At 53.4% G+C, this 25,867-nt stretch overlaps 2 protein-coding genes across 3 annotated transcripts in view; one reads left to right on the forward strand and one right to left on the reverse strand.

Moving 5' to 3' along the window:
• The window catches only part of CBFA2T2 (CBFA2/RUNX1 partner transcriptional co-repressor 2), a 51,671-nt gene extending 49,006 nt beyond the window's left edge, over positions 1 to 2,665 (forward strand). The window contains 1 exon segment of the mRNA XM_042834500.1: positions 751 to 2,665. Coding sequence (XP_042690434.1) covers positions 751 to 1,029 — 279 coding nt within the window. The 3' untranslated portion in view covers positions 1,030 to 2,665.
• NECAB3 (N-terminal EF-hand calcium binding protein 3) lies at positions 2,408 to 25,867 on the reverse strand. Of its 2 annotated transcripts, none has more exons than XM_042834501.1 (13): positions 25,775 to 25,867; positions 22,070 to 22,094; positions 20,964 to 21,072; positions 13,793 to 13,818; positions 13,366 to 13,463; positions 7,293 to 7,429; positions 6,997 to 7,118; positions 6,630 to 6,709; positions 6,267 to 6,320; positions 5,720 to 5,832; positions 4,523 to 4,600; positions 4,124 to 4,215; positions 2,408 to 3,644 (listed from the first exon to the last, which is right to left on the reverse strand). In XM_042834501.1, the coding sequence occupies exons 1-13, from the start codon at positions 25,865 to 25,867 to the stop codon at positions 3,616 to 3,618; spliced, it is 1,056 nt and encodes a 351-aa protein (XP_042690435.1). In that variant the 3' UTR covers positions 2,408 to 3,615. The 2 variants fall into 2 exon arrangements, with proteins under 2 accessions (XP_042690435.1, XP_042690436.1); XM_042834502.1 differs by lacking the exon at positions 25,775 to 25,867 and adding an exon at positions 24,113 to 24,287.

Genomic DNA, 25,867 nt, shown 5'->3' on the forward strand with positions numbered 1-25,867 from the left:
CTGGCACAGTGTGACCTGAGGAGCGTGATTTAGCACAGTGGTTGAAATGTCACTGCTTTAAGCTGCTTACACAGCTTTCCTAGAGCTGCTGTGGGCTCGGTGCTGGCAGCCTGCAAGTTGTCCCAGCACAGCCCTGTGCGCTGCCTGCCCACCCTGCAGCCTCCTACTCCTGCCCACAGCACTGAGTGCTGGTGGCAGCTGCACTCCCCTCTGGGTGGGCGTTCACCATCACATGAGCCCAGCTGCAGCTCAGCTGCTCCCCCGCTCCCTTGAAGCAGCTGTGGCTGCAGCTCCAGCGTCGGCCCTGTGCTCTCACTGAGCTGGCTGTGGGCTGCAGGCTGTGCTGTGCTCCTTGTCCCACTCACAGCCGTGCTTCCACCCAGGGGCAGAGCAGTTGGTGGCGGAGCAGCACGCTGGGATCTCCGTGGTGAGCAATTGGCTGGGATTGAGACCAGAACAGAGCTGCTAATAGCAGGAAATAGAAAAACCAGACAGCAGTGTGTGTGTCAGTCCTCGCCTGCTGCGTCCTGCGTGCGTCTGGGTGGATGTGGGCAGAGTGGGAGCGGGGCAGTGCGGTGCTCTGGGCTTGGCAGAGGTCTGTGGGAGGGCAGGACCCATTTCAGTGTGAGCAAATGGGGGCCGGCGGGGGTGAGCGGTTCCCCCCAGCACCGTTGGGGCAGCAGCTCTGTTACGTTCCTACAGCTCTGTTTGCGAGACCCGTTTCCAAGCGCGACGTCTGCTTCCTTTCAGAGCTGTTGGAACTGCGGCCGCAAGGCCAGCGAGACGTGCAGCGGCTGCAACATCGCGCGCTACTGCGGCTCCTTCTGCCAGCACAAGGACTGGGAGCGGCACCACCGCATCTGCGGGCAGAGCCTGCATGGCCACAGCAAGGGGCTGGCGCTGCCTACAGGGCGCTCGGCCAAGGCCGGGGACGGCGTGCCCAGCCCCAGCATGGAGAAGAGCTCGGCGGCCACCTCCCGCTCCTCCACGCCCGCATCTGTGACAGCGATAGACACGAACGGACTCTAAAGGGGAAGTTTGGGTTCAGCCCGTTTCCTTCGTTGTCCCGGTGGTGTTTTGGTTTTTGAAGTTGGAAAATAAAACCCACGGGAGCTCGGATCAGTTGATGCGTTGGACAAACCCAGGTCACCTCTGTTGGAAGCTTTGCCGCCCCTCCTGCCTTGCGGGGTGCACAGGGAGCTGCAGCACACACCCACAGCATCTCTGCACCCATCGCTGCCGAGGAGTCGGGGCTGCAGGCAGGAGTGCTGGGCACACAGAGCCCTGGGCCTTGGCTCAGACACGTGAGCTCCTTCCTTGGGGTGTCCGAAGTCCACTTATTCAGCCCCAGGTGTGTCTGTCTGTTGTTACCCTGCTCCCAGTGCTGTGTGGTGCTCTGCCCCAGCGGGGCTGCTGTCCCAGCAGGAGCATCCCATCCAGCCATGCAGTGATAAGGACAGGATCACCCTGGGGGTGGGGGCACAGCTCCACTCCAGGGACTGCGCTGAGTCCCTCTGTGCCACGCCAGGCAGCAGTGTTGGGTCTGATGTTGGACCTTTGAATGCCTGCAGCCCAAATCTGAATCCCTCATGGGTGATTACTGCCCTTTCCATCTGGGTGCAGATATTTGCTATGCAGGAAGCGTTGTTCTGTTGCGTGGAAGCTGTTGGTTTGGGAGTTATTACTGCTTTCAACCACCGAGGCTGCAGTGTGAGCGCTGGGTGCTGTCACAGCCCGCTCTTCCCACACAGCTCCTGCCCCAGAGCCCGACCTGAAGCCGTGGGGCCCAGCACCCTCCGCTGCTCCTCTCAGCTCCTTGCAGCCAGCACTGCCTGGGGAGAAGCTGCTCAGGGCTGAGGGGGCACAGGGCTGTGCTCCAGCACCGTGCTGTCAGCAGTGCAGCAAAGGGAGGATCCGCAGTGCACCCGCACTGAGCTCATGCTGTGCTGCACACAAATGGGACTGAGGAAAGCATCTGTTCAGTAAAGCTGCATTTCCATGACTGGGTTTGTGTGCTCGTTGGGTTGGAGCCCAATGAGGCAAGTAATTCCCAAATTATTTTTGATCACTTTTTCCATTGGAGGCGAATAATGGAGATGCAAGGAATGATCCCAGAGCTTGCAGGCGGCGTGCTGGGCTCGAGCAGCAACAACAGCCTGCAGGGAACGCTGCTGTGGGAGCTGCTCTGCAGCTCAGCCCTGCCTCTGCAGGGGATTATCTTGCAAAATAAAGCCCCAAAGTCTCCCAGTTCTCATGGAGCAGCCGGGGTCAGCCCAGCCCAGGGCCTGCAGTGTGAGGGCCGAGTGCTGCCTGCGTGTGTACATAGACCGTCTTCCATCGTCCTCATGCAGCTTTGGTGGCTGTGTATTAAAATTAACCCCAGTGTAAATGAGTACAATACTAACAGTCATGATTAGAATAATTATTTTTTTTAAACACGTAACGATACACGTGAACTTTGGACATGGGCAGACTTGAGGGACTGAGTTTTCTATTTTTCCTTTTTTTGTTTTTTGTTTTTTGGACATTTAATTCTGTAATAGGAATTTGTATTTCATTCCTGTGCATAACTTATTTAATGTACTGTATAAAGGAACCCAAACTGTTACAGATGTATTTAGTTTGTTCTACTCAAAAGTAGTCAATAAAAAGACTCTCCTCATCACACAGCACCTTCTCCTATCTGCCGCTGGGGGCAGAAACATGGGGACAAAATGCAGGGTTTAGGGGCCGTGGCCATGCAGGGGTTGGGGAAATGTTTGTGGCTGCCCTGGAGAGCTGCTGGCTGCAGGTCAGCCCCAAGTGCCCCCCAGCACTGCTCAGCAGCAGTTACAAGCTGCAGGCCCCAGTATTTTGCCCTCTCGTAGATGCCATCCCCCACCTCCATGGCTGGGGGGAGCAGAGCCTTCTCCTGCACCCCAAGCCCTGCCCTGCCTCTCTGTGCCCCATGGCACTGCACAGGCTGATGGCATTTTTAATGACTACAAATGGGGAATGGAGTCAAACCATTCAAATTAGCATCTCTGGTGTAAGCCAGCAGGGAAAAGAGGAGTGGTGCTGAGCACCATGCTGCTGGTGCAGGAGAGGTGCGTGGCAGGAGAAGAGCTGTGACATTCTCCCTTCCCCTGCAGGGCTGTGGCCTGTGCCCATGCTGGCTCTCACTTCACACTGCTCTCAGCAGCTCAGTTTCTGCTGGCTCTGCAGCATGAGGACACAGCCACCGTTGTGCTGTTACAGCCACTGTACTGCCCTGGCTCCTCACCATGCCATTCCCAACCCGCAGCATGCAGTGACAGCCACACGCTCCATGCCAGCACTGTGCTGGTGCCAGTTCTGTTTATGTTCACTCAGCAGCAGCATAGAGCCAGGAGCTGCACTCGGGGATGGCACCGTGGGGACCCAGTGCCACGCTCACCCGCTGCACGAGGAGTAAATAAATTAATAGATGAAGGACACAAAAAGAGCAAAACGGTGAAACAACGCTGGGGCCACCAGGCAGGCAGCCCTGGGGCTGCAGGAGGGGGAGCAGAGGTGACAAACGTGAGCGCAGGCGGTGGCCGTGCAGGGGCTCCGTGTCCTTCTGCGTGCCAGCAGCAGCTGGAGCGGCTGCTCGGGTCAGTTGTTGTTCATTATCCACCACGAGGCTGGGGAGGGAAAAAGGAGAGCTCAGGGGAAGCGGGCAGGATGTGGTGTTGAGGGTAGGGGTGGGTTGGGGGGATGGAGCAGGGATGGAGCCCTGCTCAGAGAGCTGAGGCTCCCCTGCAGATGCACCAGCACCACCTGCATGGTAAATAGCAAAATGCAGAGCAATTCGGTGTCAGAGCTGCCTCCAAACTCCCCCCTCAGCAGGTCTCTCACTGCACCCTTAAAAATGGAGCTCAGACACAGCCCCCGGGACCAGGAGGGCACGTACTGTACAGCCAGCTCTCTGGGATGGGGGGGAAGCACAGTGGGCAGTCAGTGCAGCCTCCAGCTGGGGCCCAGGCTGGCAGCAGCAGGGCTGTGTGCGCCTTCCACCAGGAGCTGCTCTCATCTGCTCAGCAATCCAGGCTACACAGCACATTTGGAAATGTGATGTAGGAGGCTGCTACCCGCAGCACAGCCTCATCGAGCCCCCACTCACCTGGGAAGAGCATCGTGGTCAGCAGCTCCGGGGACTCCAGCAAGCTGATGGTGGCCCGCTGGAACATCTTGCTGTGGCTGGACTGGAGGTGGCTGTGGGGCAGCGTGCAGGTCAGGAGCCTGTCCTGCTCGTGCCCCAGGGCTGCAGGAGGGCTCTGTGCCAGGCAGGGGACAGGGCTGCACTGACACTGCCCTGAGCACTGCTGCTCCCACCCCACTCCCACACCTCGAGCTGAGAGCTCAGCCCCCCTTTGCTGCCATCAGTCCTGGGACACGAGGGGCCAAGGGAGCAGGACAGGCTGGTGAGGGCCCCCAGAGTACCAAGAGAATCCCTTTCCACTCCCACCCAGCGCATGCAGGAGCTCCTGGCCCCCCCACCACACACAAGAAAGCCCCTGACCTTCTCCACGAAGCTGCATCCTGCCAGAACTCATAGAGGATGAAGCAGGCCTCGTCCGTCAGCTTGCAGGCAGACACGCTGTGGGGACAGGAGCAACCTGAGCTGCGGCCACTTGGGAACAAGGAGCACAGCTCTGCCCACATGCGCCCACACAGCTGCCAGAGAGCAATGCTAGGGCACAGCCACGACCTGGGGAACCCCCACCACGTCAGTTCAACAGCCAGGAGCTGAAATGCCTTTGGGGTGACCCTCACAGCAGCCCAGGAGCAGCATGGAGGTGTTTCATTATTTCTCAGGGAGTGAAATCCAGAGCCACGGGACAATCTGCATTGGACTGTGACAGGTGCAGGAAGGAAACTGGGGCAGCAAAGGCAAAGGACACCCAAGGATGCCCAAGCAGCAGCTCAGAGCTGTGCCATGCGTAGGGCTGCACTGCACTCTGATGTTCCCTGTGCTGGAGCACTGAGCAGGGTCTTCTCAGGCTTCACATCCGCTTCCCACTCACATGGAGAGCCCATAGTGCTGCTCCTGTGTCACACTAACAGCTCACAGAATCACCAAGGTTGGAAAAGACCTTCAAGATCATCCAGTCCAACCATCCACCTATCAGCAATTTCTTACGAGTTCTTATGAGGGAAAAGCCCATCAAGCCTAAAAAAAATTACACATCATTCTCACTGCCACATATCAAAACAAGTTTCTTCCTTTTGCTTGCACTGAAATGCAGTTTTGTACTGTTGAAACTGAAGAGCTGAAAAATGGCACTTTAAATGGGTACAGCACAAACATTTTCCTCTGGAAGCAGCCTAAAGCCTCCCCTGGGAAAAGGGACACTCTATCAGCAGCTGCAGTCTGCAGGGACACAGTGACTGAGCTGTGCCTCCATCTGGCCCAGGGCTCCATCCTTAGCTCTGGTGCAGTGCTGGTGCACAGCCCTGATCTTACATCAGAGGCCAGCTTTAGAAGGTCAGGATGCTTCCCACCAGCACCACTCACGCTTAATGTGAAATAATGCTGTGACATGAGCTCTACCCTGACTTTTCTCCCTTCCTCTCAAGTCTCTCAAAGCTGTACTCTCTTTCAGGTGCATGGCACCATCATTCAGGTTGGCATAACCCCCTCTCGCCTCCCAGCACAGCCCTGCATTGTGCTGACACAGGGCTGAGGGCTGCCCTGCTCCTTCCCCACCACACTTACTGCAGGCAGCTGCTCTGTGCCGTGGTGATCTCCATGTAGGACCTGAGCGCCTGGTGAAACTCCTCGATGCCACCCTTGGCCACTGATATCTGTCTCTTGGCCACCAGGATGCTCTGCAGGGGAGACAGGCAGTCAGCAGCATCGCAAACAGAGCCGTCCCCATGCTTGCCCTCCTCCCTGCATGCAGCAGGATGGTGCACTGACAGCAAGCACAGGGCAGCAGAGAAGCCAGGCTGGCACCACGACTGCTGTGCTTCCCTCTGTGCTCGCTCCAGCTGAAAGGGACACCCCAACCACGGGGCCTGGAACAAAGCTGAGAGGTTTGGGTGCTCACAAGCAGAGCGCTGCCCTCCTCGGGCTGATCACACACACACACACACACACACACACAGAAGCTGCACGTGCCTTGGGCTGCATGTGCCCTGGGCAACAAGGACAGCTCTGGACTAAAGCCAGTGAGTGTCTCAGTGCATAGAGGAGCACAAGAGAAAAATCTGTACACACATCAGCATTACTGCAAGAGACAAGCAACAGGACAGGCACTTACTTCATCTCTTCCTTTGCACGTTGCTTCCTCCTTCAGAGGCTCCAGGCGTGGGCTCTGCATTTCACAGAATCATTGTTAGCTGAGAATTTGGTAATAAAGCAAAATGAGCAGCCACCCACAGCCCAGCCCAGCTCGGTGTGAGATGAGCACCACCTCAGAGGTGTTCAGATACCTGGGGACGAGGGGATGTGACACACACACATCTGTGGGGCTCTGTGGGTCCAGACTGACTCACAAGTCAGAGTCTGGTGAATTGGTGCAGCTCTGTAATGAAGCCAGGGCTGAATGCCACAGCTATTGGCACGAGCAGAGGTCCCAGCTGCTCTGGCACTGAGGTGTGGGGCAGCCCCCAGCCCCCCGCACCTTGCACTCCAATTTCTCAATGAGCTGCTGGAGCCTGGAGATCTCTGCCATCCACTGGCTGTCAGCTTCCACACAAACGCCTGCAGAGGTGAAGGCACAGAGATGTCACCACAAAAGCTTGCCAAAGACTCAGAAAACCGCAGAAGTTTCTAAACCTCTGATATAAACCAAGAAACTGATTTTTGTACTGAAAGCCTTCCTGCTGTTCAAGAGATACAAAATCTCACAATGGTCTGGGTTGTAATTTCTGGGTGCAGCAGTCCAGGCCCCGCTGCAGACTGCTCTCACGCCCAGCCCAGGCTGTAGCAGGATGGGGGCAGACACTTTTATCCACTGACAGGGCTCCAGGATGGCTGAGCTACAGTACCTGTGGTCAGCATCCCAGAGTAGGGGTCTGTTGGAGACAGACAGATGTTCTTCTGTCCTCTGCGCCCACATCGCCGCCCTGACCTCAAGCCAACCAAAGTCTCTGATATCTTTATGTCCTTTCTGAAAGGATAAAAAGCAAAGGAGGAGTTGGGGTCGGTCCTTCCCAGGGCCAACTGCACCCTGGGGTCACAAAGGGCAGCTCCAACAGATCCCCCCCAGAAGCTCCCCGAGTCCCAGCACTCCGTGACCCCGTGGTGGTGCGAGGGCACAGCGCACCCAGCAAGCACCCAGTACCTCTCCCGTCCTGCCTGCTCCTCCATGGTGTCCACAGCACACTCGAGTGAGCCCTGCAGGGACTGCAGCTGGTGCATGGTCTCCCGCAGCAGGAAGCGGGTCAGGAACTGCTCCATCTTGGAGGAGGTCTCGTAGCTCTGTGGGGAAGGGGAGAGAAACAGTCAGACGCCACAGCTCTGCATGGCGAAGCACAGACATATCTGGAAGGGGACGGCCCTTAAATAAGCTCAGGCTGCTCGACCAAAGCTCCCCTGCGCTCCACCTGTTGGCCTTGCAGACACTCTAGAAGGTACCTGAGTACACCAAGAGAGTCACAGTGGGTAACACCATGCAGACAGGGGATTCCTCCATGTTTCCTGGCTTTCCCAAGAAGATACTTTTCCCAGCTCAGTGCTGCAAACCTCCAACACAGGCTGCCTGCTGAGGCTCCTGGCTGCTCCAGACAGAAGCATGGCAGCAAGGACTGAAGACTCGATGGCAGCATCACTCACATCCTTCCAGCACACATGGATGGGAAGGCCCCAGTATGCAGGCAGAATACTCCAGCAGGCAGATGGAGTATCCCAGTGCTGCACAGAAGCCAACACTCCTGTAGAAGATGATCAAGGCCCAGCTCCTGCCCTGTTGCAGGAGTCCAAAATAACTCTGAATGCTCCAAAAGAACTGAACTGCTTTCCCCTGGTGCTCCAAACTGTTCCATCCAACATCACTGCAATACAGCCCTGTGAATTCAGGGGAGCTCGGATCACCTGGTCCAGCTGCTCCACAGCCAGGCCCCAAGGCTTCAGGCAGGAGGCCGGGCACACCCAGAGCACCACAGCAAAACCAGCCTTCCTGGATTCCCTGCCAGCACAGCAGGGCCCCACAGGTCTGAATGAGAAGCCACATCCATGGAAGGAATGAGCTGAGAAGGGCTACACAGTGCTTGTACTGCAGCAACATTACTGCAAGAGGTGATCTCTGACCACAACAGAGCAGCCCAGCACTGAGAATGAAGTACAAGTGGGGAAAACCAGAAAACTGAACTCGCTCTTTGCAATTTTGGAATAAAGGTAGTTTGGTGCTTCAGGGAGCTGAGTAAGTCCCACTCGTGGGCACTGAGCTCAAACCCTCCTCTCCAAAACAGATTCCAGTGATGTGGTTGCATTATTGAGGTCAAATATTTCCAATTCCTATTCTGTTTCTCTCCAACACACAGAAGAACTGAGGCTCCCAAATTCCAAAAGCTCTGCATAAAAGCACTTGGATGTAACCCTTCCAATGCTGCTGTCAGAAACGGTGCAAGGCACAGACACCATCCCACAGCCACACCAGGCCTCTGGCCAGGAGCAGGGGGAGGCACAGAGCCAGAAGTCCCACACAGCAGAAACAAAGTCGTTAGTGTAATTACCCAAGCAGGCACACTCACCCTGACGCTGGAAACAGCTCTGCCTGCAGCTGTCACCTCACAGGCTGCAGCTCAGTGCAATGCCAGCTCCTGGCCTTGAAAGTGGAGAGGATGCTCATCTGCAGAGCAGGCACAGACAGCCGCAGCTGCTCTCTGTCCAAGCAGACAACTCTCACCACAGCAGCTCCACTGTGCGTGGATTTTTATCCATCTCTCAAAACCAATCTCTTTCCTGCCAGAGTGAGAAGGTGGCAGAGAAGCAGCTGACGTTGGCGTGGCCTTAGGAAGCAGAGCCCCAGCCCCGTCCCCCTGTGCTGCCTGCAGTGAGCTGCTCACGTACCCTCAGCCATGCCCATTCACAGGGGGCTGCACAAAACAGAGCCCCTGGCCTCACTGCAAGGTCAGAGGAAGCAATTCCCCCTGCCCAGAGCAGCAATGGGAGCTGGGGCACCTCTGGGACACACGTGGGCCGTCCGTGCTAGGTGCACAGTGCTGAGACAGGCTCAGGTTTCCCTTCCCAGCTCGCCCCCCAGCTACACTCTCAGAGGAGAGCTCAGGCTCCTGCCAGACATTTCTGGAGGCTCCAATCTGCTCAATACACAGCAGCTGAGATGAGCCCACCCGGCTCCAACATACACTTCCACTGTGCTCCGGTGTCCATCTCTTACTGTGTACCTCCAACCGCTCCCAATGGACAAAGCAGGGTCCCAACACAACTGCAAGCATTTCAGATGTGCTCTGTGCACAACAAGCCAGCTCCCTCCTGTCTTGCTCAAACACAGCACGCCCCTGGGAGCGCACAGAGAGGAGGGTGGAAATAACCATCCTTCAGGAGCTCCATGGAGCTCTCAGGAATCCAGCAGAAAGCACAGGAGTCTCCAAGCCTCAGGGCACACTGAAGGCACAGTGAGGAACTGCTGGGCAGCACTGCATCACTGAAGTCCCTTGGCGTTCCATGGTGAAAAACGTTCCCTCTGCCCCACATCAAGTGATGGGCACCTCATGTCTGGGCTCAAAGGAGGCGTTTCAGCAAACACGAAATGCTAACTCACCCCTCTGCATCACCTTGGAAGATCTCATACCAGGGAGGGAATTGATTGAAAATACTCTTTTACTTTGATTCAGCTGCACAGCTCACTTCAGGGAACAAAAAATAAAAATAAAAACCCTCTTGTTGGGTATTGCAATAAGCACTTCAAACCCCACTGTCAATAGAACCTCAATAAAATACATCTCACTTTGCTCACAGCAAAGGCTCTTGGAAAGCAGGAAATAACTCAGTGAGCACAAGAACTGTGGTTGCAGAGTGGTACTCAGCTCCACTGACCCAAACAAAAATCCCAAAGCTGCCAAGAACTGCCGCAGTTGTGCTTTGAGAGGTTTTATTTGTTTCTTATGATGGTGGTTAAACACCACCATCACAGAGTGGGACACAGAGTGGGAATAGGTGAACACACAGGTCCTGCCAATGGAGACATCAAAGCATCTGATTTGGAGGGGTATTTGTAGCTTGGTTTGCATTGTTTGCAGGCTAGAGAATGAGAAGATTCTAGCACACAGGATCCCTGTTAGAGGTTTGCATCCTGCTCTGACACTATCATGCTGCAAATGCAAAGTTCAGCCATAGAATAAGGTATATTTAATATATTATAGCACAGCTACCAGTAGTTACGCTTTAAAAATACACAATTACTATATTAGGAAACAACCAACCAAAAAAACCAAACAAACAACCTTTTCCTTGAACAGGTATCATTCTTTACCATGTTTCTACCAAAGAGGAAGGATGGGAACGCATGAACCCGGCATTTCTTTTCCTGCCAACCGAGGACGAAGCAGAAGGAGCTGGCGCAGGTTTGCTGCCCACACAGGCGCTATTTCCTACAGCCACTGCTGTCACAGCAACAGCGAGGACCAACCTGGCTTCCACTTCCCACGCTCCTGCAGCACTTTGCAGCAGCCTACAAGGTGACTGCAGGCAGCGAGGGCGCAGCCAGGAGACACCCTGCACGTCTGTGCCAGGCGTCCTGCGTGCAGGGGTGGGAGCCAATGCACCAAGAAGGCTTTCAGAGGCACCGCTTCAAACCACAGCTCCCAGCACAGCCGCACCACGTTCCCTCTGAGCTTTCATCTCTGTATTTCCCTCCCTGCAGCTCGCTGCCCCACACCGTCTGAGCAAGCCCAGCCTGTCTCCCAGAGGCGTGTTTTTGTTGTGTTAACCCTGCATCCCATGCTCTGTTTTCCACCTTGAAAAGTGGGCTCATGTTTATTTACCTGAGGCTTCCTGCAGCTGTGGAACAAGTGCCTGGAGGATACAGGGGTGGCAACCCTCAGGCAGAAGAAAGAAGGAGCTACTGGAGTCAGATCACACTCGCAACCAAGGGATGCTGCGATTCCACTGGTGAGACCCAGGCCAAATTAGAGATGCCCTTCTTCCTTTAGCTGGTCCAGGTATAACAATCAGAAAGGTCAACACGATGGAATGGTGATACCAGGGGTGCAGCGACAGAGGGACTAATGCAACAGAAAGCTGCTATAAGGGAAGGAAAAAGGACTGCTCACCTCTCTCAGAGGATCTCAGCTCACAGGGAAAACTCCAGAAAGAGCTCCTTCCCCACTGGCAGTCAGCCCTCAAATGAGGTCTAAGAGGGGTGCAGCCAGGCTTCACCCCTTCTGGTCCCACACCTGAATTGACTTCACCTGTGCTCCCAGGGCTGACCAGGTCCTTTCCCCAGGTGCTCAGTCAGTGCTTCAGACTGGGACTCAACAGTTCCCATACATCTGGTACCACTGCCTCCATGAGCATCACACAAAGCTCTCCTACACAGAGCCCGGAAAAACCAGGCAGCTATTGAAAATCCCCCACCAAGGTGACAGGGCTGCTCTGCAGGCAGAGTCTCATAGCAGGGCCACTTCAGCAGGCCGGGACCTTTCAGCCTGCTCAGCACCCAGCACTGCTGCACCTCCAGCAAAACCCACAGGAAGAAGTTTCACTCAGCTCAGGGACGTTCCTCTGACAAAGTGGAACTGTCATTCCTCAGCCACGGGGGCACAGGGGATGACTGAGTCAACAGAAATGACAGGCAGACATCACATGGGAAACCTCCATTCTCTGCCCATTGCCCTGGCTCAGGTGTGAGCTATAATCTTCCCACCCAACCCCAGTAGACCCATTACTCCCAGAACAGCCCCTCTGGAAATACAAACACAGGAAGGCATTCAGGTCGCAGCACGCTAAGAAAGCAGTGCTTATCATCTCTGGCAGCCTCTAGCAGTGATACACTTCCCACAGCTCCAACACGAGCCCTGGTTTCTCCCTGGGTCACCCAGGGCAGGACATGGAGCAGCACCCAGCAGCACCAGCACTTGCACCTTGACCAGGTGCTGCACAACCAACATGCTCTGCCCTCCTCCCAGCTCTGCTCAGAACCATCACAGGTGCAAAAACAAACAAACACACAAACCTGTTTCAACAGCAGAAACCTGCCTCCCTTTTCCAGGGAAAACGTGTGACACCAGAAACCCCCGCCAAGCTCCATTTCCTAGAGGCTGCATCCAAGGCTTTAGAATTTCAACTACAAAGCTACCACAGGTTGCTTTTTATTTCTTCAAACCCAGTGAAAAAGGGCAAGAGATAAGGAAAACGAGAAGTTAATTTAAGAAAATGAGTGGTTCAAGGTGTGTGCTGAGCAGGGCTGCAGAGCGACATGTAATTATAATGGAACTCTCTGGGATGTTTACACCAGGAACTATTAAATGAATGAATACATCGTGCCAATGCTGTGAAGCAGACAGTAATTGTGCTGTACTTGGGAGAAATACATGAATATACAATGAATTCATTATTAAAATAAACAAATAAGAAAAGAAGTCAAATAAAGCACAGCTCTCTCCAGATGAATCATTCTCTCCCTAGGGATTTGCATTTAATCAGATTGCACGGGGAGACACTACTGAGGGTGCATCTGGCCAGAAAGTGGCACAGAGGGCAAGATCATGAGTGAGTTTACAGAGACACAAACACCCCAGAGAGCTGCTGGGGGGAGCTGGCAGCAGGACCCTTTGCTTCTCTGACCAGAAGGGAACTGCCTCTTTTTCCTTACCCACCTTCCTGGTGATGGCCCCAGGTACAAAGCTAAACCACTTCTTACTCCTCAGATGCAGACAAGATGCTGATACCCAGAAGGGTCCCTTCCAGCATTTGCTACTGCTCTCTTGCAGCTGCAGTTCAGCTGCAGTGCTGCATGCTGCAGACCCCTGTCCTCCAACATGCAGACAAAGCAGGATGCTGCTTGGCCTCATTAACAGCCTCAGATCTGCTTCCCCTCAGTATAAGCTGCAGGAAGAGGAAAGGCATTCGCAGCAGGGGTGAACTCAGCTAGGAGTCAATGGATTTCACCATTCTTTTCCTTCTGAACATTTGGCAACTTCCTGAAGTGGCCCTTTCCCTACAGCAACTCCTGTCCCCTTTCTGTGAGCAGAAACTCATATCCACTGAAGCTCAAGCTTGAGCTGCCTGACACAGCATCCACCCTCAAGTAACCCATCCACATCAAAACTCATTGCAGCAGGTAACCTGTAACAGCTGGGTAGTACCACATCTGCAGCCCCTGAAACCCATGTTTAATGCTGAACGAGAAGATGAGAACAGCACTTCTGTTATCCACCCTCCTGCCTCATCCTTACCAGCTTGGTTTTGTCCATGGCTGCCAGGACAGCAGAGTTGAGCGTTTCCAATGCAGAAAGCACATTCCTGTACTCTCCAAGATACGCTGAGAAATAATCTGAAGTGGGAGAGAAGACACTGTGAGCTCCCAAAACGTCTCCTTCCTCGCCTCCCCTGTGCCAGCTGCTTCCAGCACTGCATGGGGCATTCCCATTCCCGCCCTGCAATCACACCTCCTGCCTGGCACCAGATGGACAGCCCATTTCTGCCCCAGGGACAACTGCCCCATCCCTGGAGGAAAGCACAGATACCCTCTGTCACCCTCCCTCGGCCAGCTGGGACCCAAACACAGGGACCCATCAGTGCCACACAGCCTGCCCAGCCCAGATGCATAAACCCCCTGCAGACCCCTCAAGAGACAAAGCCCCTCCGGAACAGCCTACTTACCACACAGCTTCTCTGTGTCCACATTGCTGCAAGAAAAACAGTTTTGTTAGATAGTGAGGCTGGTTTGGGAGAAACAGTTGTGGTGAGTGGGGTCTTGAAGTCTTGTCTGGAGCCCCCACTGAATTTACTGCTCCTCCAGTGCATTTTAAAGGCTGTATTTCTAATAAAAAGATAAAAAGCCACACAAGCTCAGAAGGAAGGTGTGAAGAAGCATCGCTTCTACTCAGGTCCTTCTCATGTGACACCAGTCCCCTTCCTGTCCTCTCTGTCCCACACATGCCCCTGGAGCAGCTCCTGTAAGGCTGACAGACACAAGGCACCTGCAGACAGCAAATAGATAATTAAAAAAAAACCAAACAGACTGAAAAGCTTGTTAGTTCCCTGAACCTTCTTGCCACCAGGTGCCAGACAAGGCACGAGTCCTGTGGGAAAACCACCACATGCCCAGGTAGGCAGGAACACGGTCTCACTGCTGCAAACAGGACTGCAGCAAAACAGCCCCAAGCCTTGAACCCACAGCTGTCACCTACAAATGCAGCTCTGCACACCCCTGCCCCCTGGTCACAGCACTCTCAAGCACTGCAAACAAAGGGCCAACCTCCCTCTTCCTGCTTATAAAGGCACTGCTGGGGTGGAAAGGAAGAACACAGCCCAAAATACCTAGCAGTTTTGGGGCAGAATGCTGGACGCTGCCCAGAACTGGCAGAAACACTCAGGCAACCAAAGCTGCAAAGCAGCTCTGCTTGTGATGCCTCACATCACCTGCACGGCTCCCAGGGAAAATGCCCCAAGATGTCATTTATTCAAATCAGCCTCCTCAAGAAATTCTGCTGTCTCAAAATCTCCTGAGTGTCTGCAGCCTTTTTTACACCTGATTGGAAAAGTGGAAGACAGTATTAAAAATGATTTTAAATGCTCAAGTGCTGTCATGTGTGGAGGAACTGGTGATACCTGGAGCTTGCTGGGCTCCCAGCACAAAAGTGGCTGCAGCATGCTGCTGGTTTCTGCATCTCTCTTTCCATCAAGATTCCATGATCTTTAATAACACACAGTGCTTCCAATTACGAAAATACGCAAACCCCAGTGGGAATAGCAACATCCAAGCCTCTCATTTTTGAGCTGACAGATGTCAATTTCACATTTCCCCAGTCTATGTGGGAAACACAGCACCTTGTCAGTGCTCCTGCTGTAAACAGATCAGCCTGGACCAGCAATGCCTGCAAAGCTCAGCAGACTGCAGCACGTCGCTGCTTCACAGCCAAGAACACAAGGGCAGCCCCCTGCAGAGAGCAGGCTGCAGGCTCACACGTGGGGCAGTTGGTTGGCAAAGTCCCATGAACCTGGCTGCCCTGGGCTGTCACCTGGCCCCCGTGACCCAAAAACCTGCACAGACTCAGCAGACAGAGATGGGCAAGGGAACATGGGGAGCGTGGCAGGTGAGTGTGGCAGGGAGGATGGACTCAGCAGGATGCTCCTGCACTTGGGGTTTGCTGGAGAACCCAATTTCAGGGTGCAGAAATACTGGGAGGGCAAGTACTGGGGTCATGAAATGGAAATTGCATAACCAAACCCAAACCTCTTTGGGAGCAAGAAGCCTCTGGCAGTGGGACTGCAGCCCCTGCATTGAGTTACTTGTATCATGTGTTACTTAGGCAGTGGAAGCAGTGCTGAGATGTGCTTTGGTTCATCCACATTACAGCACTGGAGGAGCTGATTAAGGCAGAGTTCTGGACCACAGTCCAGGCACTGCAGATAGTTTTTAAAGTTAAGGTAGTTTTAAAGATAAAAATAGTGTTTCCCCTGAGATACAGTACAGATAATCAACAGAACCAATGCCCCTTCACCTGCCAACTCCTCTCCGTCAGGCTTTACTGATCCCACCTCTAAGAAGCTCCATGCATGCCCCCACAGCTCTGCCAAGCTGATTGGGGTTTGAAGCACAAATTTAAATTGTAAAAAATATCTTGCTCCTTCCTATTTTTTTCTACAAGTTTCTGAAAGCTGTCTGGAACCTGCAGAGCTGCAGGAAATCCCTTGCTGCTGCACTGACACAGAGATTGGGCACTGCAGCATCCATGGCACAGCTTGTGTAACCTGTGCTCCAGAGGAATAACTGCAGCCACTGGTTCCCATCCAAGAGGTGAGTAACACGAAAGAGGAGACGTGGACCCGAGTTAGCAAAACCAAGTGAGCAAACTCTGTACGGCCACTGCTTCCCAGCTCCTGCACCTGCACTGCCCCTGCCTTGCAAAAGTGCAAAATCACACTTGGTTCTTCCCATGTCAGCACTGAAACACCAGCTGCTAGAGCACAGCACTGCATGGCGAGAAGAGGCAGAGTGCAATAAGAAAAGGGTAAAAAAAGAGAGTGCAGTACCAATATCTCCTCCCTCTGACACCTCCTCTTATCACTGCAGGACAGGCATCCTCTGTCTCCGAAGCACTTATTCTGAGGCTCTCCACATTTCCACATAGCTGTATTTTGACTACATTCAAGCCTCTGATTAACGGTAATTAAGCTTGAACTGATGATGGAGGATCTTGTCATCATTATGTTTTCAGGATTTTGTCAGAATGCGCCTGGAACTGATGCAAGAAAACATCAATCAGCTTCAGCAAAGCAGATGGGAATTCTGGTTTTTTTTACCATTTAACGTTCACATTGGAAACCTCTGCTGTGATCACAGATCTGGTTCCAAAGCCTTAGCTGCGCTCTTTAGAGTTGCAGTCACTCTCCAGAGTAGAAAGACTGGCTGATGCTGTGACAGCGTCAGAGCAAAGACAGGAGGCAATGTGACACAACCAGTTCTTCCACAGCACCAGAGGCCTGAGGGAATTTCCCGAGAGATCTTAAAAAATAAAAGGTCAGCAGACCTTCAGAGATCCCAAACCCTTCACTCGTGGCTCAAGATCAGAACTCTCAACAGACTGCATCCGAGCTCCTGTCAGCCTGATTTGACAGCTACCTCCCACACAAAGGAGGATGTGCTGCATCTCTTTTTTCCCATCTAGATTTTCCCAACTGATGCAGAACAGAAAGGTACAAGAGATCCTCCTGACACTTTCTGGGGCACACTGCATCAGTCCACGCACAGAGCAGTGAGCCCACAGCACACACACCTCAGTGCTTTGTCCAAACAGCTCCCATGCTGGGTCTCAGCCCACTTGGGCAGGACAATCCCATACAGACGTGCTCAGGAGGGGACAATCCCAGGGCTGGGGACCTCTGAAGGGATCTCAGGACCCCTTGCCACCCACCTGTCCGGGCTGAGCACAGACACACGGCTGCTCTGGCAGCAACCTGCATGCTGTTCCTCCCAAGACACTTCGGCAGCAATGGAGCTTTTCCACTGCCCCCAAAAACATTTGGCTTTTCTCTAGCAGAAGTTTTGGTGGATGAAAAAGCACATAGGGAGACATGGTCTCTTCTGCTCCGGTGCCAGCTCTGGTGCTGCACTCTCTGACAAGTGAAATGCAGCATGAGCCTCGCTGTTGGACTGAGGTATTGCCAAAAGTTGCATGCAGTTTCACTACAAAACGTTTTCTAAATGCCAAAAAATTAGAATGAGGAGATATTTTAAAACCAAAATGGAGTGCCTATGAGACTAAAAATGTCTCACAGGGAAACAGAAAACCTTCAAACAATCATTCAAACAGACATGTTGGATTACAAGTTTTTTGCAAACATATTCTGATCGGATCCCTCCTTCCAATGCAGCAAACAGACGTTGGGTTACCCCTCAGCCTTTATTCCACCTGCTCAGAACTGAGCTGAACCGTGCAGAGGCAGCTCTAACAAACACCACCAGCGTCCTGCCTGAGCACTGGGTGACACCGGAGGTGGAGAACAGGCAGGCAGGAAGGACAGAGAGGAAGGGAGGAAAGGAGAATGTGATGCTGTGGGCTCTCTGGAAGGAGAACAAATAATGCATGAGACCTCTAAAATATTAATCTTCCCAGATGTCAGGTTTGTGAGCCAGGGGAGCAGATGCAGGCTGGCAGTGATGAAAGAGAGTCAGTATGTGTCTGGGCAGCACTCCATTACCCAGACACAGATAATGTCTGGGTATAAAAAATCCCTGTTGCTGTGTTTCCTTGGGTCAGGCTGTCACTGACAATGAAACAATCTTTTCAACACAGACCTGATGAACACAGCATCCTTGTGACCAAATTCACCAACTGGATCAAGAGTAAAACTTTCCCACTGTCAAAAAAGCTACAGAACACGAGAGGAGAAAGCCAGGTGTGCTTGCAGAGCTGACCATGCTTATGCTGAATTCACGTGCAAGAAGCACACCAGCAGCAGGTTGACCTCTGAAGGCCTCTGCCCACCTTTGATTTCAGACACAAGCAGATGGTGCTGAACATCTACCTCTGAACATGCTCTGCTCAGTATAAAAGCTTACGTTTTATGTTTCCGTGAAGCTCAAAGCAATCACAGCATCTGCATGGAGAAGGCTTCACTGACAGCCTCGAAATACCTCTCCTGATAACCTGTGGAATATCACACAGAATTGGCAGATATCAGGAATCAAAAAAGCTGGAGAAAGCAGCATTGTGCTACACAGCTCAACTGTGGACCTAACTTCCAGCCTGCATGGCTGAAGCTGAAAGTCTAAATGGTTTCAAAACAAGATTAGATTTGTGGAGGACAACAGGAGCTGGTGATGTTATCAAGAAGGTCCTGAACTAGTGATTGCTGGAAGGGTAAAGGAGCTTCCCATATAGTCTTGTTAAGTCCCTTCTGTCAGCACCAGTGGCAGAAAGATACTGGGAGAGACAAAGCCCTGGTCTGGTCCAGTCTGGCTCTTCTCCAGGAGACAGCAGGGCTACAAGCACAGCCCTTACGAGGCACCAGAAGTTCCACAAAGTAGGAGCCTTCCCTGAATGCTCCAAGAACAAATGGCAGAAAGCCTGACTCCAGATGCAGAGCCACGGGAAGCCTTCCGTGGTCCAGCACACCAAATATTGACTGATTTCTCCATCACCTGTACCGTGCAGCAGGTAGGTAGGTCTGTGCAGAGCCCAGTGCATATTTATCAGTTCCATTTTACGCAAACAGAGAGCAAACCCTGTTACATCTCTGAAGTCTCTGGCAAGGTCAATGAAGCAATAAACTACCTAATGCATCCTGAAGCTGCCCAGAGCCAAGCCTGCTTGCCTGCCCTGGACAAGGTTTCTATGTCACTTGTGTGACAGCAAACACCACGGTTCACTGCCAGGCCAAATCCAGCCTGGAGTGGCACCAAGTGAAAGCTGACACTGCTTCGTGGAAGGCTGTGCACAAAGCTAGCAACAGTGGAGCTGGCCCCAGGGAGAGGCCTCAGGGAGGAGGCAGTCGCTGGTAATTCCTCCCTGGGGACAAGGCTGCCAGGAAAGCCCTCAGCCCAGCAGGCACAGAGCTCCAGGCCAGGATCAGGGCACTCTGAGAAACACGTTGTTTGCAAAGGACTGGTTGCCTCCTACCAGGCAATTAGCTGAGCACCAGGCTCCTGCTCCTGGAGATGCTACCTGCTCGTCTACCAGCTAATGATCAGGTTGGAGAGATTAAGTACAGCTCCCTCGCTGCCACAATGCCAAATCCAACCCTCTCCCACGTGCTCACTGTCCCAGAACTAACCCTGTGCACGTGCACACGGCTCATATCCCAGCCAGGGACAGAAACAGGAGTGTTCCCAAAGCATCCTCAGGGCCGGGCCTTCCATCTGCCCCTTCTTCCCATGGAGAACTGAGGGCATCCTTGTAGGACAAGGGGTCTCCTGTGCTTCCTTGAAGTTAGTGAATGCAAATATTTGGAAACTAACTTTGTCTGCAAGGTCCCTTCTGGTCTTCATGGCACAAAGAGATCAAGCACACAATGGTCACGCCCTGCTAATAGATGTCACCAGCTCAGTGCTGCAAACATCACGTTGTCATAGCTACCATGCTGTCATTACAGGTGACAATTTCCAGAGAGCACTGCAGCAGCCAAGGCCACACATGACTCTCAGAGCAGGCATGCTGCCCTGGGGTGTGGGGCCTGCAGAGTCAGGGGGCACCGGGCAGTTTGGAGGGGCCCAGCACAGCATCCCGCCTCTTCCATAGGCAGAAGGGCTGAGGTTTGGTGGAGCTGCTGCCCTGGGACATCAGGAAACCCATCTTGAAAGCAATGGTAAACCAAGAGATCGCTGCCAGTCAGATAAAGCCCTCTGTTCTGCTGTAATCTGTTTTCCAGTGGTACTGCAGCGGTGATGACTCCAACATCACCCCAAACTAAGGATCAGTGGGAGGAGCACAGAAAGGCAACAGCTCCCTGCTATGTCCCTGGGTTCCCAAATAGACTAAGGAGGCACCTGCAGGTCACCTCCTGCTGCCCTCATCCAGCAAGCCCATCTGACTGTACACACAGCAGCAAGCAGTCACTGGAGGAAGATGCCCTCCAGCCCTCACACAAATGGTACAACACCTTCTCAGCAGCTGTCCAGATTGATACATATCACAGAAAGAGGCCCGAGGGGCTGCAGAGGCACCAGCCCACTTCTTTGCCCCATCACTACGTCAAGAGCACCACCTAACCCACCAACCCTTGGTCAGAATCAATCGCTCCACTCACCCAACTCGGGTGCATAGCTCAGGGACTGCTCAGAATTTGCTGTCAGTGGCACGACAAACCCAGCAAAGCCCAGCTGATCTCCCTAGGTAGCTCCAACCTACAGGAGCCCAGAGTTAAGTGCTGACCTAAATTCACAGTTACACTGACACTCACAAGGCCCATTTCTGGTGGAAAGTTCTTACGTAAGTGAAAAATCAGCTCCCTGTGTCAGCAGTCACCAGGATAACTGTTCATCGTCCTCACATCACCACATGCTCCTCCTGCAGACACACAACCTGCTCTGTAGAGCTGCGTATTTCTGGAAGACATTTTTCAAACCAACATAATGTAATTTTAAATGGATGCTTGCTCTTATGGCACTAAAGTAAATCTGATAGTGCCCGATTCAGAAAACCTGCTTTCTCTCACCACCAGTGCTCACAGTCGGTGTTTAATGGATTTTAACATCGGCGTGTCACAAGAGTTAGGTTTATCTCACCCTGACTATTTATTGCACCCGCCTCCAAATGTCCTCCATCTACAGCCAAGCAGTTTCATATCCTCCTTCATCTCCTCTCCTCTGCACCACCATGGTACTTACTCTGAATGACGCCTGTCAATGCCACTGAACAACTCCCACAGCTCCTCCGAGCTGAGGATTCCATCAGCAAAATAGTTCTTGAACTCCTCAAATGACAGTTTCCCATCATCTGCATTTAAACAAAAGGGAAGAATAATTATATATCTGCAGAAAGAAGCATACAAGCCCCAGCAATCCTCTCAGCAGCCTCTTCACAGAAGCGTGGGATGGCTGGGCGTGTTGTGCATGATAATCAGAGCGGAGATCTCATTGAAAGCACATCCCATCAGCCAGAGCAACCCCATCACATACCTAGCAGGGCTGGCAAGCAGGGCAAGTGCTGCTAGGTGGGAATCTCAGCTACCCTGATCCTTCCTTCCAAAAGACCTTTCGTAACATTTTCAGAAACGTAGTGAAACTACACTTAAATAAGTTTCTAGGCTGGCTTTCCATTCAGTTCTCCTCAGTACAGAGCCTATTATAAGTCTCACAATGAGGATGGCATCAGATTTCTATGGAAAGAAAATCTTTTCTTCGACTCATGAGCTCTTTCTTTCCAATCTGCAGGGAACTGATGCTCCTGAGCTGCATTTTGATCTGCATCAAAGGTGGCTTCTGTTCCCTGCAATCTACCATGAAAGAGAAGAGCCAAGGTAGGAGGAAGGCTTGTAGAAACCACTCGTGGCATTGAACACCTTGGTTTAAGGGTGCCAAATATAACTCCAGCCTAACACTGAGACATGAGGGACTCTGGTGGAGTCGAAGAGCAGAGTCACCCAACAGAAGGCAGAGACAGCACTGCAAGGGACAGAGAAAAAGCCCGATGGATCCTGGCCAGCCCTGCTCTGCCTCCCATCGCACTGCCTTTGTGCAATAGTGGTGCAGGTGGTGACATCTCAGCACCCACAGCTCTGTGCTGGGTGACACACAGGCCATGCTGAGTTTGGGAAAACAGCTTTCCCAGTCCCTGGCCAGTGCCTTCACGTCCAGGCAAAGCAGAAGCCTGAGCTCTCTTCCAGGCAGAGAGCTGCCTGTCCTTCGCTCTTCCAGTGAGCCTCTCAGTGAGGAAGGGCTACAGCTTTACCCGGGGCTGAGAGGGGGAGGAGGCAGCAGAACAAAGCACTCACCGTTCTTGTCTGCTCGCCGGAAAATCTGAAAGAGAAAACAAGACAAGGCTGAGAGCAGCGGCAGGGAAAGCAGCGAGCACAGCAGCTGCCAGCCCTCCCCAGCCACCACAGGGGCACCTCCGGCCCTGCAGGAGCTGTGGGGCAGCCCACGCCACCGGGGCTCAGAAGGACAGCGTGCACAGACTGCTTGGGGGGAAATTTCCCTTTGCAAATGCTTAAAACCATTTCTCTCCACTGCACAAAGCTCTCAGCGCAATCGCTGATGCCCAAGCAAGTCCAGCACTAGCACAGAGCTTCTTTTAGAGAACGCAGAGGGAGACAAGGTAGGAAAGGCATTACTGCAGCTTTGCTACAGCCTCGTGATGGAAAGTGTTTAATTTTTCAAATCCCTTAAATGAAAGAACATTAAGCAAAAAACACTCCATAATGTGAGCGCTTTGCACGTCATCACCAACATTTCAACCATCTGCAGCTCTCACCCTGCGTGTTGTAACAGCCCTTCACAATTCTGTACAGGACACCCGGACACGTGAACCCCTGCAACGTAACTAATAATTAATTCATTCATCTGTAACTAATTCTGTCCCAGAGCACAGTTTGAGCACTGCTCTGGTTAAGCATCTTGTCTCAAACCACAGTGCCCAGGAGAAAGCCAGGTTTTCTTATTGCTTCCCCTCTCCCTTTTCACCAACAACTGTCTGAAGGTCTTGGGCTGATTCTGGAGAGGAACAGTACAATTTCACAATTGCTGAAGGCTGAGAACATCTTGCCAGACAGAACAGTACAGGCTTTTGGCCAGCACATCCTAGCAGAGCTGACAACAGCAAGCTGTGTGTCACAACTTTCCTCTTTTTAACCATCTCTTTCAGGTCTGAAGAAAGATCAGGAATGAAAAAGGGCAGGACAAAGGGAAAGCAGGCTTTGTTATGCTCTTTTCTGAGCGCCTGCAGAATAGAAACCACTGCTAAAACAGCCGTAGAGCAGCTCTGCTCCTCACTGCTGGCAGATACATCCATAAAGCTGCCCTTGCAACCCCAGCTCTGTCCCACACTGCTTGCTGAAGGTTCTGCTCACAGCCCATAGCCAGCCCTGCACACAGACACAGAGATGTTCCTGCCATTTGCTCAGACAAAAAGACAGCTGACATAGTTTCCTGAAGAAATCTCATTCTGGAAGCCAGTCCCTATAGGGAGGCTCCCTGCTCCATCCCCATGGTCCAAACCAGAAGCAGGGACACCTCACAGGAGGATGCTCTCCTGAGCAAAACCAGCTCCCTTGGCAGCACTGCCCTGAGCTGCCCAGCATTAGGTAACTGCCTGCAAGATGCCATTCCTGGTCACGGCAGGCTGCTTTCCTCAAATGAACATAGGGCAGGGCACTCTGAGTGCCCATTAGGACTCTCAGGATGGACTTCAAAGCTTTCTTGCTACCAACTAAGTACAGAAACTTGCATTCTGCACACACTGGGGATTTCTCTGGGTTTTAAAGCAAAACTTTCTCCAGGAGAAAGGATCTGCATCTGTATCTGGTTCCACTCAGGCTTTCAGGGCTATATTTCCTTCCAACACTGAGGCCAGCTAGCTCATCCCACCCGCACCCCAAAACACTGCCAGTGTCACCCAGGTTTTACCTAACTCAGAATCAAGGGAGGCCAAACATTTCCTTCTCCTAGGCTGGCCTGGCTCACTGTGGTCTGCCTGCAGGCTAGGAGGGAGGGCAGAGCTTTGGGGGGGATGCCATGGGGCTGGGAAAGAAGCAGGTCCTTAACCTGGGGGTATCTGTCCTGGAGTCATAGCAAGGAGATGCTTTTCACTCATATACAGAAACCTCCACTCCAGCAACCTGTTAGCAAAGCTCTGCCTGTGTATGCAGCAGAAATGTATGAAGATCATCTTAGCAAGGAAATGGAGCTGAAGGGGCCCTGTGAAGGAAAGGCAACATCCCCTGAGGCTGTGCGATGCTGGGGACAGCGAGGTTCCTCATCCCACCTGCCCTCAGCCTGAGAACAGAAACAGGTCTGGGTTGGCAACTGGAGAGCCCTACCTCCATCCTCACATGCATTCACGTTGCTGGGCAGTTTCAGAAACACAGGGACACTCAAGCCTGAGAGAGACACGTCCCTTCACCCGGCTCTCGGGCTTAAGCTCAAGGGGCCACAGCCTGCTCAGTGCCTGCAGTGACAGACAGAACAATGAAGGAAGACTTGTGACTACTTTTATTTTGGGATTAAGCCCCTTGAGCCCTGGAAAAGCAGGACATTACAGGGCCCCTCCTGCTCGCAGGGCTAGAAGCAACCTCTGCTCCCAGGCACACAGCAGGGGACACCGTGGTTGTGAGGTGGGGGCAGTCACCCAGGGAACTAACAGACAGGTCACTGCAGCTTACCGCCATGCCTCAGACACAAGACTGGCTGTGCAAACAGCTTTTCTGAAACCTCTGGTATACAGAATGGAAAGCAAGCAAGCCCTAGGCTCCAGTCTGGGGGACAAACTCCTCTGGGGCTTGAGATGTATATGGAGAGTAATAATTGCAACAGCAGTGCTGCAGTTCACACAGCATGCATGCTGAAGCACTGCAGGCGGAGCCCTTGTTGTTACCTTCCCAAAACATTGGTGACTTCCAACAGGGGCAAATGCAGGCCAGGAGAGGTGACCTGGCTCTTCAGAGTCAGCCTGGCATGACTTACCACAGGCAGACAGGCAGATCCCACTGTTCTCCCTCTCATCTCCTTTATCCTTCTCTGCTTTCCTTATCTTCTTTTCCTCTCCATCTCTCATTAGTAAAAGCATCTGGGCTGCTCAGGAGCCCTATCCACCAGACACATCAGAGAGGAATGCACCAGTGCTGCTCCCTGCCATCCATCCTACTGCCAGCCCACAGCTCAGCTTCCTGGCAGTGCCACCGTGTCCAGATGTGCCCAGAGAAACATAGTCCCCCAGCAGCATCTCTGCAGCCTGGGGGGAAAAAGCAGGCTCACATCCTTCCAGCACCTGGAGGTGCCCGATACAAGGGGCACTGTCCGGGGTTCATGCTGTGCTCACATGCTCCCATTGCTGCAGGTCTCACTGCGGTGTGTAGGACAGACTGGAGCCCACCGGCTGCGGGAGGAGAAAGCACACAGCTGGGCTCCACGAACCCAGCTGGCCTAGGAAGCATTCAAACCGTTCTGGCGAGCTCCAGAGTTGAGGCAGGAGCACAGCAACCCGGAGGGAGAGGGAGGGAAGCCGAGAGAACCCGGGAAGCGGCTGGTGCACCACGAGAGCTGCTGCTAGCTCTGTTAACACTCCACATTTTAATTGCCTTAACGACACTCCGAGGGATAGATCTGGGACAAAGCGACCGCCCAGAGGAGCCGAGCTGTCACCACCACAGCCCGCGTTCCCTCAGCCAAGCCATCAGTGCGGTTAACGACGCCGGCTGGAGAGCCGCGCAGCCCGAGCCCCGCAGCAGGACGGGCAGCCGCAGCCCGCGAGCCGCCCGCACGAGGGCCGACGGCCACGGCGGCAGACGAGATCGGCGATCCGCGCCCACAGGGAGCAGCGGGGCCACATCCAGCCCCGGGGCCGCCCCCGGAGCCCGGCGCGCAGCTCTCGCTCGCCACCGCTCCGTCCCCAAGGCCGCGGCTCACCCCGCACGGCTCCGGTCCCGCCGGCGCCCACCCGACGCTGCCCCCGCGCCCAGCTCCGGGCCCCGCGCGGCACTCACGTCGTGGAAGATGGGCAGCGGCTCGCGGCGGGGCTCGGGGCCGAGCTTGGCCGGCAGCAGACACACGGCCAGCAGCTCGGCGCACGCCATCAT

This window comes from Centrocercus urophasianus, unplaced genomic scaffold, assembly GCF_019232065.1.
Source record: "Centrocercus urophasianus isolate 14NV4802_14NV808 unplaced genomic scaffold, USGS_Curo_1.0 seq_47, whole genome shotgun sequence".
In the NCBI taxonomy this organism is placed as follows: domain Eukaryota; kingdom Metazoa; phylum Chordata; class Aves; order Galliformes; family Phasianidae; genus Centrocercus; species Centrocercus urophasianus.